Below are 16,948 nucleotides of genomic sequence, written 5' to 3'. Positions count from 1 at the left end.
TAAAACTAACATATTCTTCGGACCTTGTAGATATTACTGACTCCCAGTGTGTTAAGTTATGTTAGGGACATTTTATTTAAAAATGTACTTATTATTGATTTACGCTTATTGTGTACAGATATGCTCAGCTGATCGAATTTGAGCGAATTTTATCCAAACAATTAGTATCAATTTTAAAAAATTAAATGTTCATATTTAAAGCCTTTGAATAGGACAACTGCTGGTTCTGCTAGTGTCATTATATATTTCATTTTACATAATAACAAGATCTTAAATAATTTGTAAATATAAATAAATTTAATTATTACAGTTTTATTAGGTGCAATATCATCATAATAAATGAAATTTATTATCTTTTGAAATAACAGTATACATCCAACTACATTATATTCTTATAATTAATGTTCACGTATAATTTGGTGTTATTAATGAATAAGCCTATATTGAATAATTAAGTTCCAATCTTAGAAGATACGTCTACTATATAATAGAGTTCAAGAACTTTAGATATCTTAATTGTTTTCGAAACAAGGGATTCGTTAACATTGTTGGCAATAAATGAACATCCCCTTAAAACTTACAAACAAAGGTTAGACTAAAATAGGCTTTTATTTTATTCTAAAACTTGATCGGAATCAAAAATGGCTCTGTACTATTCATTGCTTTTAGTCTGACACAATGCCTATAATGACAATGACGACTATGACATATACAATCATAAAACACATAGACTATTTCTATGTTTTATGTATACAATTTAAGAATGAAGCAATTTAACAATTTAAGACTACACATTTTTACACAACCTTAAATTAATTCAGTAATTTTTATATTAATTAACGTAAATATTGTTTTATACAATTTATAGATTATTTTTATTAGCAGAAGCAAACTGGTAAACTGTCACCCATTAATTATGAAGCTTCTGAATCTTTGTGGCATTACTCTAAACCAAAATCTCGTATCTCTATTATCTAACATTTATTTATTTCTCTATCTATCTATTTGTTATGTCTAGAATCTATTTGTGATATCTATTCTACAGAATTCATAATATCTATATTTGTTATAACAGGATCTCTGATTATCACATCAACTATTTCATTTCAATGTTTAACCTGGTCAGAGAGTTCAGCAAGATGTCTGAAGATCTTATCATCAGGATATAATTTGATTTAAGTGGTACCTTATTATTAAGTTATTTAAGAACTGGGTGTTCTGTTGGATAAACCATTTTTAAATCGCCGAGATTAACACATTGCCCACAAGATATTATAGATTATATTATAGATATTATTCTTTATATAATTATGCAGGTATATTTTCTGGCTTTTGTCTGATATCCGGAGCAAAAATATATTATGTTTACACCCATAACCTCCATTCTCCCATCTAGTCATAATCCCGCCAAATATGTTTGAGCAGTCTGCCTAGCGGAGACATTCATTTTCCAAGTGGCTGGACTTTATTTGTGAATTAATGGAATATTCTTTGCTTCACAGCTTTAACACACCAAAATTATTAGACCTACAATTTTTATATCGTTTTCATTTGGGTTTCATAGCTTTACTAAAATTATCTGTCACGTGTTATAATGTTCTCAACTCAATTTTGTTCTTTCAATTTACTGAGAAATAGGTTTTCAAATATAACAGCAAGACTCCTTTTTGTAGTTCCTATGAATAGGATAGTCCAAGACCAACAATTTCGTAACGATTCAAGAATTCCTTTACTTCATATTATTAATAGAAACATTTTTTTATGTCACATTTAACAATTTTTTCTCAACTTTAACATTTGAATACAGCCGATTATTCCTCAATATCCCAAGCGCATCCTAAAATACGAAAACCATAACCTTTCGAATCGATTTTATATTTTTAGTCAGTTTAGGCGATTTTCGTTATTTTTTGTCCCCAAACTCACTACGGTTTTGATTTCAGTGCATGATGAAAATATTTTTCAGCCCTTCTAAAATAACTACGTTTAAACTGGTGTTTATTGAATTGTTAATGAATGTTTATGATCACAAAGTGAGAAATGTTTATAACAAAACCTTTATTGCCTTTTGTTGACCTCTGCGAAAATAACTACTACATATTGCTTTTTTTAATATATTTTAAAGTCTCCTTTTACTAACTATGAGTTTATCTGGATTACGCCTAAAGTTTAACGTGGGCTCCAAACCACGGTCCTCAGCATTAAGCCTACCGACTGGCGAGTGACCAACTTTAGAAATCATCCCAGAAAATATCCGGTTTTACCCAGCCTGGTTACTGGCGCGACTGGGATCATTTTACTTGTCGGATTTTACACTCTTGTCTAGAACAATCACAAATTTGAAACAATCACAAACATAAATTTACGACCATGCCCCAGCAGGATTCCAACCCGCGGCTATCGCAACAGTAGGAGGACCGTCCTAACGCCTTTACCACTGCGCCATCAAGCCGGCTTATTGCATTTTTTATGTATATTTCGGATAATTCTACTGACTAAAACGTGAACTGACTAAAAATGTGAAAACCTGTATTTGTAAATAATTACAATTTAATTTTTATATTTATAAAATTATATCATTAATACATTTATTAATAAATAATTAACATATTTATTTATTAATTAAAAAAACAAAGTATTCTCTATAAGAGTACGCAGGTGAAGACATGCATTTGTAGGTTTTCCAGTCACTACACTTTATGAGAGGACTTACAGAATGTAAAATGGATTCGATGACATTTCTATGAGAAAAATAATAAGCAGTTATCGACCCAATCGACACAAGACAAGAGTATAAAATGCGACAAGGATAATAATCCCAATCAAGCCAGTAACCAGGCTGGGTAAGACCGAATGTCTTCTGGGATGATCTCTAAGTTGGTTACTCGCCAGCCGGTAAGTTTAATGCCGAGGACCATTAGGACCACACATTAAACCAGCTCAGATAAAGGCAAGTTGGTAAAAAAGGAACCTTTAAATATATTAAACAAACGTTTAAAATATAAATGAAATTTTTAATAGTACATATTAATAATTCATTGTTATTGAAATCATTGATATTATATTATTATTTACAATAAATTCATGATATTATATTACACATAAAAACAGAATGTTTACTATCTTACTTACTTTTTCATAACAGTTTAAAATATATGGTGCTGGTATACGTGTATAGAAACTACCATACAATATAGCAGGATTTCATATTTTCTTCAAATAAAATGAATTTACAGTTCAGTATCCTCAGGGACTAGATATTCGATAAACTGTTCAGTGTAGTTTACAGATAAAATATCAATAGTTTGACTTTCCAATAAAAATATTAAAGTTAGCATCTATTCTTCCACATTTCGAAATATTGTACTTTATTATATTAAATCCTAAAATTCCTTATAAATTCAATTTTAGACGTTCAAATGTTAAACAATAGCGTTATTATGTATTATTTAACACTAATATAAACGTGAATATATTTTTATATTCTTTAACATTTTAAACCCAATTTTATATTTAATTTTATTCTTCAAATTCAATTTTTAATTATAAAATTAAATATAAAATAATTAATTAATAGTTATTATAAAAATAAAATATTTTATTATAAGAAATAGTGAAAAATAAATTATTTTTAAGTTAAAGTTTGGTGAAATATTTTCAGAAACATACACTTAACGTGGTGGATATTTTATTTGTTTATCCTTAAGATACATGCTTGTTTAATAAAGATAACTTCATTTTTATACTGACATACTAGTGTCGATCCAAAAAGTCGCCGTAATCTTTCCGTAAAACAAATTTTTAATTTTTAGCCCCTAATCATATCATAATTTATAGTTTTGGATATCTTAACAAACCTCCTTTAATTCTTCATCCAGTATGTGATATAATGTATTGCGTGTATAATCATTTAGTGACCGAAAGGAAGTTGGGATTTTATACCTTTCATCTAACTTTCTAGTTATCACAATTTGTTTTTTATGTACTTTATAATCTCCTTTTTACGGTTGATGACAGAAATCAATTATTATTAATATATTAAGATGAATAATATATGCAATATCAATGCCATTGAAGGAATATATCTATAATCTTATGTATTGCCTACCGTAATTTGTAAATTTGTTTTAGAGTCAGACAAGCTTTTTCTTCTCACTTTATTCTAGTTAAAAAGAAACACTGCCTGATGAGTTCGAACACGTGAACGAATGAGCCCGTCAAAGTCATCCGGTTTTCACACATATGTAAAATTCTTGAAAGCGATAGTGATAAGAGGTTAGACTATAGAGATATTCGCTAAATGTATATGCAGCAATTATGTTACTAAGATATTAAACTGGTAGAAAACCACCAATTGTTATTGCTATGTAACATAATTTATTTCCCATAAATAAAAGTGTTAATATAATATAGTGTATAATTTGCAAAAAACCCACCCTATACATACAGCCATAAAAATAAAATAATAACTAAAGCCACCTACAGGTATTTTCAGCCATTTACCTTTACTTTTACTAGTTAACCATCAAAGCTTAAATAAGTGCGTGGATCCTCTTGTGTACCTTAAATGGGATAGTTAAGTTCTGAAATGTTTTTCTTTTATGCCACTACAACTGCCGACAAAAATTCCAGTTGGTTGAATGTGATTGAAATTGTATTTGTATATTGTATATATATATATATATATATATATATATATATATATATATATATATATATATATATATAGAACAAGTAGAAATCATAAGAAGCAAGGTCTGGAAAACACGACGTTTCATGTATGCATTCACCAGTTTAGCAACAAGCGTTATCATACTAAAGTATAACAAGACCGAAGAAATAATACACTGACACGAATGGAGAAATATTCCGACCGTTTTTCACGCAATGCTTGGCTCAAACGCATCAACTGTAAACTGTGATCCCCATTTATTGTTTCATCGAGTAAAACCTTCAGATCCTCGTCTTCCTCGTCTTTGTATTGACTATCGAGAACGTTCCTTTTCTTCGGTGTCCAAATCGCCACTCTTATAACTTCTTCACCCGTATTTACATATTTAAATCGATGGGACATGATCACCATAACCTTCACACAGCATTTTATGACCTTCAGCCGCCATTTCTTCAAATTGAAGTAAAAAATGTTAATCTTCCTGCAAATACGATTTACTTAGTACAAATTCAGGCAATTTCAATGCACTTTATCAACATGTTATCAGTCGAACATTGCTACGTAAGATGATGACTGTATGTCTATTCTCGTTATTGTTGATCTACATCATCATTTCATTGCAAACATATTTTTGTCTGAAATAATTATATTAAATTATGTTTCGATTGAAAAAACTACTTACTGTTTTTATACATTTTGTATACATTGATCTCTGATACAGCTAACATCAAGCTGATCATGATTCGTCACCTATTTTGCATAAATACGGCTTTTTTTTGGTGATTTTAAGGTTATATTGTTTTTTATTGTTTGACATATTTTAGTGACCATACCTGTATTAATATTCAATGCAGCTGCAAAGTGCAAAAAAATATTTTTAATAAAAACCGCGGCGATTTAAAATTTATTAAAACAAATCGTTAAAACAACTTTGTCAGTTTATAGCCCGTAATTATAATATTTTGAAGAATTTTCAAATGTTTGACGAAGGGACAACTCTTGCAGGCTCTTTCAGTTATATGTTCGAACTTCTCTAATAGCATTCTATCTCTTTTCAAATAGAATAAAATAAGAAGGAAAATATTATCGAACAGTAAAACGAATTTAAAACTTTCGACAAGCACATATTGATTACGTGTTTTGAATAGACTATATATTTTTTCAATTCTTAGAAAAATAAAATAGAGACCACAAACCAAGTCCAATTTAATTTAATTATAAAAGTTTTGTAATGCCACTATGGAGGATGTAATATTTTATCAAGATGAGTCAATTTTTTTATTCTACATAAAGGAATAAATAATACTCCGCGAACTTATTAAACAACCTGGTATATTGTTTCATTTAAATAAATAGATTTAACAAACATCAGAAATTGCACTGGGAATGGTAAATAGGTTTACGAAGCCCCGCCAAAATGGTGTACGTTTCGCGAGATAATCTAAAATAGAATTTATTCAACACCAGTAAATAAAAGAAAATTGGAACGGTTTGAATTTAAATCGTATAATTAATTTTCTATATGTCATTCCTAAATTAGCTGATAATTAATTCGATATTTTTTGTTTTCAGGTGCTGGATAAAGGAATCGCGGTTTGATATAATTCAACAAATACCAGTGGCGGCGACCATCTTCTTGAATCTCATATTCTTAATCAATATCGTTCGTGTAGTTGTCGTAAAGCTGAGAATGGGACCTGCGAATGATGGTCAAGGTGGTGGCGGAGGTGCTTCTAGATCTACACTACAAGCGTTAAGGTAAGAATGCAGAATAGAATGTGTTTAGATAATTATATTTTATAATATGGAATTAGTTATAAAATACTAGTAACTAAATTTTAAAATAAAATAAGAAAAATTAAATAAATAAAGTAATTAACGTAAATGTAAAAATGTCTTACTGTATAGTAAAATAAAAAAATAATGATAATGTATATAAAACATTTTTAAATTTTTTATTTATTATCTGTTTATATTGTTCGCTATTAAATAAATAATCGGATACTTTTACTGATGACAGTATTTAAGCTGATCATTAATCATGTTATGTAAGAAAAACATATAATATGCTGTAGCAAATTGTACAAAATGGTAATACAAAAGCTGAGTAGGAATGGATTAAATTGAACTATAATTTATTGTAGTCACTCTTCTGTAAAATTTTTCATTATTCACTTTCCGGTGATTTCCGGTGCTTGTGAACCGAGATGCTATCTGATTGTTTCTGAAGTACCTTAGGGTCTTTAGAAACATCCTATCTTATTTTGGAGCACTTGCAGTTATTTTATCTTGATAGATTTGAGAAAATGAGACCATACATGCATGTAGAAATATGGAATGTACCATTGATATACAAGGATTCTTATTAAAACTGATTTGACTGACTTACACAGAAAAGGGTACAGGGCTCTCGATATGCCTGAATCTTCAGTGATATAATCTGACCGTTTGAAATGCCGATAAAATCAAATTTCAAGGTATATCTAAGTTTGTATTTGGTAAGTTTTTGGAGCTACGAACTTTGGTAACTTTGCAACCAAAATAAGTTGCCTTCTGTAAAGAAGCATTAGAACTTACTTACTGTTTGAAATAGAAGACAATTGGATATTAGCAAATATAGGAGCGAAGAAGGCATCCTGTATAACTCCACATTGGATCAATCTGTTAATTGAAAAAAAAATTAAATTGAAACGAATTGACTTGAAAAGTAGACCATGGTGCCACACGTTGTTAGTGAGCCACAAAGCACTGGCGAGTACTAGGGCGGCAAATAATCGATAAACAATAATGTCAGAAAACTTTAAAATAAAATAGATTATTTTTTCTTTTCTTAAAATATTTAATCATCTCGGTATTTTGCAGATATATTTTGTACCATTGATATACAAGGATTCTTATCAAGACTGATTTGACTGACTTACCCAGAAAAGGGTACAGGGCTCTCAATATGCCAGAATCTTCAGTGATTTAATCTGACCATTTGAAATGCCCATGAAATCAAATTCCAATGTATGTTTAAGTTTGTATTTGGTAAGTTTTTGGAGCTACGAAATGGTAACATTTGCAACCAAAATAAGTTGCCTTCTGTAAAGAAGCATTAGAACTTACTTACTGTTTGAAATATAAGGCAATTGGATATTAGCAAATATAGGACCGAAAAAGGCATCCTGCATAACTTCACATTGGATCAATCTATTAGTTAAAAAAAAATTTAAATTGAAACGAATTGCCCCACGTTGTTAGTGAGCCACAAAGCTCTGGCGAGTACTAGGGCAGCAAATCATCGATAAACAATAATGTCAGAAAATTTTTAAAATAAAATTGATTATTTTTTCTTTTCTTAAACTATTTAATCATCTCGGTATTTTGCAGTGCTACATTATATAAAGAGCTACAAATAGCTCTTGAACTTTTCGAGGCAACTGGAAAATATTTTTTAACACTAATGATAAAGTCGTTGGAAACGCATCACATATCTTTCGACTTTTTTAAATGAACGTTATTTTATCTGGTATGATAACATTAAATGAAATACGCGGTAAAATAATATATTTATTATGATTATTCTAAATATAAATGAACTTACTATATTTAACTTTCTGTCAATATGCAAGACTCGAAATACCTACACTGCACTTAGTAGAATAATCTAAATTCAGTTTATTATAAACCTTAAAACTCCCTATACTTCACCACAACATCTAAGTCCTACTTCATCCCATTCAAATCCACTAAAATGAGGTTATTGTAACAAAATAACAACAAATATGTTTTCTTAATTTCCATTTTATATGAGAAACCAAACGCATCTTCTGAAAACCACTTTTACTTTTGCAAACCAATACAAAATTATTCATACCATAAACTTGATGATTAATAAATAATTGGCATAAACTTAAATAAACATAAAAATTACTTACTTAACAATGATATTTTAAAGAAACTTTCATTGGGATATAAAATTCTTGTCGTTCTCTTTTCGTATTAGTTTTAATTTGACAGCAGTAAGGCACTGTATAGCATAACGTAAAGAAAAAGAACTAAAAGCCCAAAATTAAATTGGCCTCCTTAATACTCAATAAAAATTAATTAAACAATGAACGACAAAAAAACATTAAAAAACCGAATAAAGAGAATGCAATTAGCGGAAGTCTTTAATTCCTTGCCGCTTAAGAAGCAACCATCTTTAACAAAACAAAAAAGAAATTAACAAGATTTCTAAGCCATTAACTATTTGTTTAAAATAATAGTTAATTTTAAATACTTCCCTCTTAAATACTTATAGGGGGATAGATTATCTCTGAGATCTTTTAAATATTTTATAAAATACTCAAATTTATGAATAGTAAGCTAGATATCAATCAAACACGAAACTGAAAGGAATTATTAGGAATTATTAAAATAAGTCTTATAGATAAACCATATCGTATTTCAATTTTATTGTCATCGGCCAACATTATAATTAATTTTGATATGAACAAGAAATAGACTTTGGCACATATTCCTAGAGGTAGGTAAAGATGTTTAAGAAATTCCTCCACACAATCTCGTTAATATCTGGCATCGTTAAATAAATATAATAAGTCAAAAATAATTGCTGATACTTAACTTTGATATTTTATATCAAAATATGAGTATACGAGATCGAGAAGAAATGCCTGTTTCATTAAACATTAATCATTAACATCAGTACATTAACATTAGCACATCATTAATTTTTAAAACTAACTAACTGTAGCTTAATCACGTTAAATATAAAAGAAAAATTATCTAGTATCTCAAAATTCATACTTATCCAATAAAACGTTTGAATCAAGAAGTTCGAATTATTAATGACAATATATGAGCAACGAAATGAGAATAATGAACTTCAGTATTTGATTCCATAACAGCATCAAGAAACTTACCTTATATATCACTTCTGATAGGAATGTAGAATCGGAAGAATAACAGAATTCCTGAATTTCAAGGGACATCTATAAAATTAAAACGGATATTTTGTTCAGATTCGAACTAACTTCAATACGACTTATTCTAAATGGAAATTGATAGATCGAGAACAAATGCCAGCCTTAAGAAAAGGTATTAATTAATCTTTTATTACTAAATATTGCTTTGAGGCTATCACTTGTTCCCAATTGATATTCAAATGAGAAGCCCCGAAATCAAATTAACACCTTTTATACCGATATCAAAATTGTGACAAAACAGAGAGCGTCCCCGGAACAAGGGTGAATAAAATTAATGGAAACCCTTCTTGCTTGGATACTTAAATGATACATCGACCTTTCGAAATTGTGCGGTCACAGACAGAAACCTTATGGCAATAAAACGATTAGAAATCCAATCAATATCCTTTGATACGATATTACAGTGACCATTTAATTATATATGTTTTAGATATCAATATTCTGGCGAGAAAATTAACCCATCACAAGATAATTAGAGGAGATTAATTTGGAAAGGGGAATCCCTTTTTCTCTATTGAATATTATCCGACATGGTCGGCATGAAATCTATTATAAACCAAAAATGTTAATCATAAAACAGTTGAAATCTGAAATATTTTAAAGCAAAAGTTAACTTGTAAATTTCTTCAATAAAAATTTACAATAACAAAGTAATTCTGAAAAAAATATATTGAATGCATTGCTTACCCTTAATAGTAACATGAACGAAATACGTAGAACAATATAAATTAAGATATTACATCTACGTAATCAAATTAATAGAAAAAAATATATCAATAGGACATCAACAAAAAATTCAACCATATTGAAACATTTTGTAAGAAATCATCGAGAAAACTTTTAAGCCATACAGTTTATTATCAGAAAATAAGACAAATGCTTAAATGCCAACCCTAACATAAAGAGAAGAGATTATGTTTTAAATAGGATAGCCTGATAAGTAAACTTTCTACCTCACAGCCTTTGCCTTGAAGATGCAATGCAAAAAAATCACCAATTTTTTCTATGAACGCATCTCCATCTCAAAAACTAAATATCAAATACAAAGCATCGTGTTAGTCTCAAGAAATTATATTAACTAATTTTCCAAAATCAATATATCCGAATTCTATTTCGGAATTATTTTGTATGCCTTCTATCGAATGAAAGGCGGTGCCCCGAAATAACAATTCTAGTTCTAGCCAGAGATATGAGTTCCATCATATCTCGACCGCTTTTAAATGCATTGTATCACTCCTATTCGCCTCTTTTTCGGGTTTCATCGGATTCGGCACATTACATTTTCCAATACAAAGTTTACACAGATTCTGTATTTGAAATACTATATTCTAGAAAATAATTAAGAATACGTTTGAAGTGAACTAACAAAATCGAGCACTCTAAATAATATAAACGAGAGTTGTGTCAACTAGTAACAAAATGAACTTTCAGAATCACATTAGCAGAGTGTTTAATTATTAATTCTCAATTATATGCTTGGCACCAGCATTAAATGACTTTGATACTATGCACTCCAAGTATGTCACTCAAAATTAACATATAAATGAAATACATATATTTACTAATTAAATAATAATTAAATAACATCCATAATTATAATGAAAAAATTGCAATCCTAATCATTCTGGTTTGTTAGTAACAAAGAATTTATATAGGAAAGAAATTTAACAAGATAATGCTGAGCGGCTATTTAAAATATTGGGCCTCAAAGGAGGATCTGTAAAATGAACCAGAAAAAAATAAAACAAAACATATATAGTGGGGTCAGTGTTATTTTGTACATATGTCATTTAAATTTGTGACATCAAACCATCGCAATGTTGCCGCATCAACAGAGTTTTTGCTCAGTTTGGCTCTAACATACAACAAAATTCTGATCTAAAATAAAATAATTGAACAAAAATGTTATCAAATATAATTTATTGTAACATTATATTACATCTAAAAACTACAGTTAATTATACAGCCACAATTGTGTATAGGTTAGAGTTATAGCCCCTTATTACTCTTGCTTTCAAGAATTTTGCATACATCTGACAATCGGACGACTTTGATAGGCTCATTCGTTTACGTATTCGAACTAATCAAACAGCATTGTCTCTCTTTTTAACCAGAATAAAATGAGAAGGAAAATATTGTCTGATTCTAAAACGAGTTTACAAACTGCGGCAGACAATACACCAAACATCTTGATGACGTATGAACAAAAAAACTTTTGACAGTTGAATATTTTTCCCACTGTATTATTATAATTCACAGATTCACGTATTAATTTAAATTATTGCTTAATTTGTTGATCTATTGTGATATTTAAGGAGTATTAAGAGATCTCATTTATATGACACTTATAATTAAATAATTTTTAATAATTATATTAGCGTATTAGTTACTTATTGCCAGCTTTTTGAATTATATAACTCCAGTCAATATAACACTTAAAAATGTTTGTGATACAAGGATAATATATAACAAATGTTAAGCTAACTTAACTTTCTAAGTTAAATTTCAAATTATCAATTCAAATTTGATTAATTAATTAATTTAAATCTAAATTAATAATTTCACAATAATATCTATGTTTAAAATTACCTAAAAATATTTGTCATCTTTCAGTTTATATCCTAAAATTCAAACCACAGATTAGTAATAGTGAGAATGGTCAGAATCAACAATGCACTGGGATTATTTCATTTATTAGACATTACTCTTTCTATTACTTCCAATGCACATAACCTAATGATACAGTACATTCACTATATATTCATTATGTTACTAAACTAAAAACCATTCTCAAGAAATATCAATTATTTTCATCAAATAAATGTCAATTTAATTTAATATAATCCAACGTGTTAAATATTCACTGTAAGGTGTAAGTCAGTTTACTTTATAACAAACTTTCGTAGTTAATAATAATTCTATTCAAAATGAGTGTGCAATTTTTACATAAAGTAAATAGTAATATTAAAATGAATCTAAAAAATTGCTATTAATTTTGAATTATATAAATTTATTATTAACATTGTAAGATATTGGTTTAAAATATAGTTTTCTTGCAAAATTCCCAAAATATTTATTGAAATTTATTTTAATTTATAAAAATTAAAATTTATTATCACACCATAATAAATTAATTCCGATTAATTAAACATATGAAAGTATGGAAGCCAGCAAACATATTGAATCTAAATTTACCTGAAAAGACGGAGAAACAGCAATATTTCGGATGTCATTTTTCAAAGCGATGCAGACTATTGATTTGACCTTAAAAGCATTTCCCGAATTGCATTACGACAACTGAGATTTGTCTAGCAAAATCTGATAAATTTTCAAGACTCTAAATTTAAAACGGTAAATCGGTAAACGGTAAAAATATATGCAATGATTTCTGGTATTATTAATATTAATTATTTCATATTAATTGGTTCTCTAGATATCTAGAACTATAAAAGCGTTTATTTCCAGCAACGTATTTGGGATTATCTTATTTAATTTCTAGATAATCCGGTGACCTTTGTATCACCTATCTACAAATTTTCTCCAAAAATAATAACAGTAACTTCGTTGATTATCGGTAAATCAAACGTCTTTCTTTTTTCTGCCAGCAGATATTTTTTCAAGTCTAATGACGATATTATGCCTATCAAATGGCATTCGATTCAATATTATTTTAACTAAATCACTGTTCTGATAAAGAAACGTTTGTAGTTCTTCGACAATAGTTCGCTTCACTATTGGATTATGAGCAAAATGCCTATCAATTTCTGCATCCGGATTGCCCATAATATACATTTGCATGAAATAATGATCTACATCTGATAGTGACATCTGATGATACCTTAAAATGGCCGTGAAATTGTCCTGTAAAATACGTGTTGCACTAAATGACGTCGCTTAGAATCAACTAACCTAGAAATTAATGAGCGTAATGAACCTGATGATAAAATTATGTCAATTTTATATTTCTACCAAATCCACATAACCCAGTAAATTCACCGTTATATTTTAATGCCCTACAATATTAATAAACGGTTATCATTTCCCTGTTGATATCATAATCTATTTCCATGGGGTAGTGAAATAAGTAACTACCATAAGTGAAACTAATACGACCATTATCATATTTGCTTTTTGCTGATCATCAGTGCGGCTAGCACGTGAAGTAGCTCACCGCACATCTTATCGACAACCTAAGTTAGGCGTTGATTTCTCCTTTACATTGTTAATAATAAAAGTAAGACAAGTTCTCCTGAAGTAAATTTGTGGACTAATATTGTCAAATGTGAAATACATTTACTAAGTAGGCTTTGCCAGAAACAGTCACTATATATTTCAACTCTATTCTTGAATTTGATTCTAAATTACTGTTTACACACATATGTCATTTCTGACACTTCCGCGGGTGTTATTGTCGATACTGCAGTAGTATTCCGGTATTCGACCCGCTTAAATGTTCTTAAAAGAACCATCAATCTCTTGACGACCTTTTTGCAGAATCTGCCTTGCGTTTTTTAGGTCTTACAGCCTGTTGTTTTACTTTTCTTCACATGAGCTGAACAATTAGTATTAATTTTCAAACAAAATATACCGAAATAAAGTATGTTTACAGTATTAAATAATCAAATTGTTAAAACAACGTAAATTAAAACCACACCGGCATAACAACGTATGTAATAATTAACAAAGCCAGAAATTAAATTCGAAAAAAGTTCCAAATTTTAAATTTTATTTCTGAACGAAAATATACAAACCTAATTAAAATTGCAATTTGGGAGCCATTAACACGATACTCATAATTTCACAAAAACAGGTACCGTTAAATATACGAAGTTCATTATGAGTTTACTATATAAAATTTAATAAAAGTATACCCTAAAATGTATTGTTAAATGTAAAAATATATAGCACTAAATACAGTATTTTATCTAAGAATAAATGATGAGATAACACAAAAATAAATTTAAATTGAGTTCATGATTATAAAACTTAAATTTATGGTACGATTTGGCAAAAAAAACATGGATATAATTCAAAACATAATAGAATTTAATCATTTTCTCTGTCGAAAAGTTAACGTTGATACGTTTTAATACCCTTGAGAAGACGCTGCATGCATTGTTAAACATTTAACCATTTTAACTTTGCTGCAACCAAAACTAAATATGCAAGCACAAAATACATTACGGAAATTACCATAGAATTATTTAATTTTTAATTTAAAATAATGTTGGTATTATAACAGTTAAATAAACTGTATTAATTATGTACCGACAGTTATACTGAAATTGAAATAAGTTTGAAAGCATTAAAACTAAAATGAAATAAAAATATAATTAATTTGATGGTATAATAATCATAAATAGTAAGTATAATATGAAATTATAAATTATATGATCATTGTATATTTTTCATTAACACTAACAATTAATTTAAATTTTAAACCAAAATTATAGAAATGTAACAATGAGAAAGAGTTTGCGAAAGAACAAGTCGAGAAAAGCAGGCAGGCTTGATGTGAAAGGCTTCGCCGTTGTGTACATCTGATTACTGATTTTTTCTGTATTTACTTTCTAGTAGATACACCGACCCAAACTTTAGAACTATATCCTAACTATTGCAAATTGCACATGTTCCCCTGAAAATTATTAAACTTATTCGGGCATAATACTTGGTTACCAGCTGTGTATAAATGCAAAACGATTTATCGAATTATCCACTGTTTATCAACATAATATAGATAACATATAGCGTTCAGTATGATGCTTCACAACAAAAGTATAATGGTACTCTTCTTAAACGATCTGATCTGATTGAAGATTTTCTCCCGATATTCTCTGATAATGTTGAGGAATTAAGCGTTCTTTACTACTAGTATATAGTTCCCGTTACTGAGTCACACAGCCTGATAATTAACGAAGAAAAAAACATAATATTGATAAACCACACATCGCCTGTAATTTTTTTCGCGTCCTTAATTCTCACCAATATCCAGTTAGAGTAAGTGCAGGAGTTCAAATACTAAATCAATAACAACGTAAGAAAATGGCATCTATCGCTGAAGTAATAAATTGTCTCGGCCAAGCTGCAGGATCTTTCACTTCTCTTAAATAGTGCGCCTGGAAGCAAGGACTAAAATAGCAAGACTAAAATCCGTGTTTTCTGAACGCCAATGCATTGGCAAGTCTATGCCTTCAGTTTTATATAAATATATAAGCATGAAGTCAATCAAATACGAGCTTAAGGAGAATGTTTCATATCTCCTTACAAGGCTGTGTTAAAACTTAAGTTATTAAATTAAAATGCGGTAGCGAACATCAGTGAGAATTGGAGAACTCACTTCAGAAACCCATATTTCAGTTGGACATATATGTCGACTGAAAAGGTAACGAATTCCTTCCTCACTTATATGGCAAAATTAATAGTAGTAATAATAGTATTTTTAATATACTAGTCCTTGAACAAGATTGTTGGCGTTTAATAAAGGCTAGTGATCGCCCTGTGTTCGAAATGCGACCACAGTTTATTAAATTGGTCATGTTTCTGTCATTATAGAATAAAGGAAATAATTCAAAATTAATATGTTACTAAAACTTGTTTTTACAATATTTTTAATATAAGATCATATATGTATTTTATATAAGTTTAATAAAAATAATAAATGTCAACATATTAAAATAACTATCTCAAGAGCTACCATTCACTAACATGTTTTAAATGGTTTTTAATTTAACCTAATTCCCATTAAGTTTCAATAATCAACAAAATTTAAATTACTACATCACTGAACATTATAACAAAATATCATAAGTAAGATTATTTTCAGAACAGTAACAGTTTCAGAGCATCAAATATAAGTACACATTATCGGTCTTTAATTTTACGTTATAAACATAAATATGGAATAATAAATTAAGTAATACATATTTCTGTATTGAAACCGATTATATATAAATTAAACAATTTTGAAATTGATATTTGTTTTTATCATGTTTTTTAAAACAATAAGAAACCTAATTAGATAATTTACTTTTTACAATTTTGAAATGTATATTAAAGTAATGTATTTACAATCATTGAAATTATTATTGATTTTTCAAAACTTCAATAAAGGAAATAATGAAAGTGAATAATACAAAGTTCAAAGAATAAAATGTCGTATAATTACATATCTTATTATATTAATCGCATCAATACGTATCAATGCTTCAAAATGTTTAAAAATTTACTGATAATAGGTTTACCCATAAATTTACCCTCTTTCATTTATTTGCTGCCTTTGACTTTCTCTTGTGTTACATGTAGAAAC

The 16,948-nt window shown here is 28.6% G+C and overlaps 1 protein-coding gene across 1 annotated transcript in view; it reads left to right on the top strand.

Moving 5' to 3' along the window:
- Window positions 1-16,948, top strand: part of Dh31-R (Diuretic hormone 31 Receptor) — a 439,521-nt gene that overhangs the window by 397,142 nt on the left and 25,431 nt on the right. The window contains exon 8 of the mRNA XM_076395298.1: window positions 6,245-6,430. Coding sequence (XP_076251413.1) covers window positions 6,245-6,430 — 186 coding nt within the window. The remainder of the gene's footprint in view (window positions 1-6,244; window positions 6,431-16,948) is intronic.

Source organism: Rhynchophorus ferrugineus, unplaced genomic scaffold, assembly GCF_030347505.1.
Source record: "Rhynchophorus ferrugineus isolate W39M unplaced genomic scaffold, kcgeb_rfMv2 rfM2, whole genome shotgun sequence".
NCBI classification, from domain to species: Eukaryota; Metazoa; Arthropoda; class Insecta; order Coleoptera; family Curculionidae; genus Rhynchophorus; species Rhynchophorus ferrugineus.
This window is presented reverse-complemented; position numbering and strand designations above follow the sequence as displayed.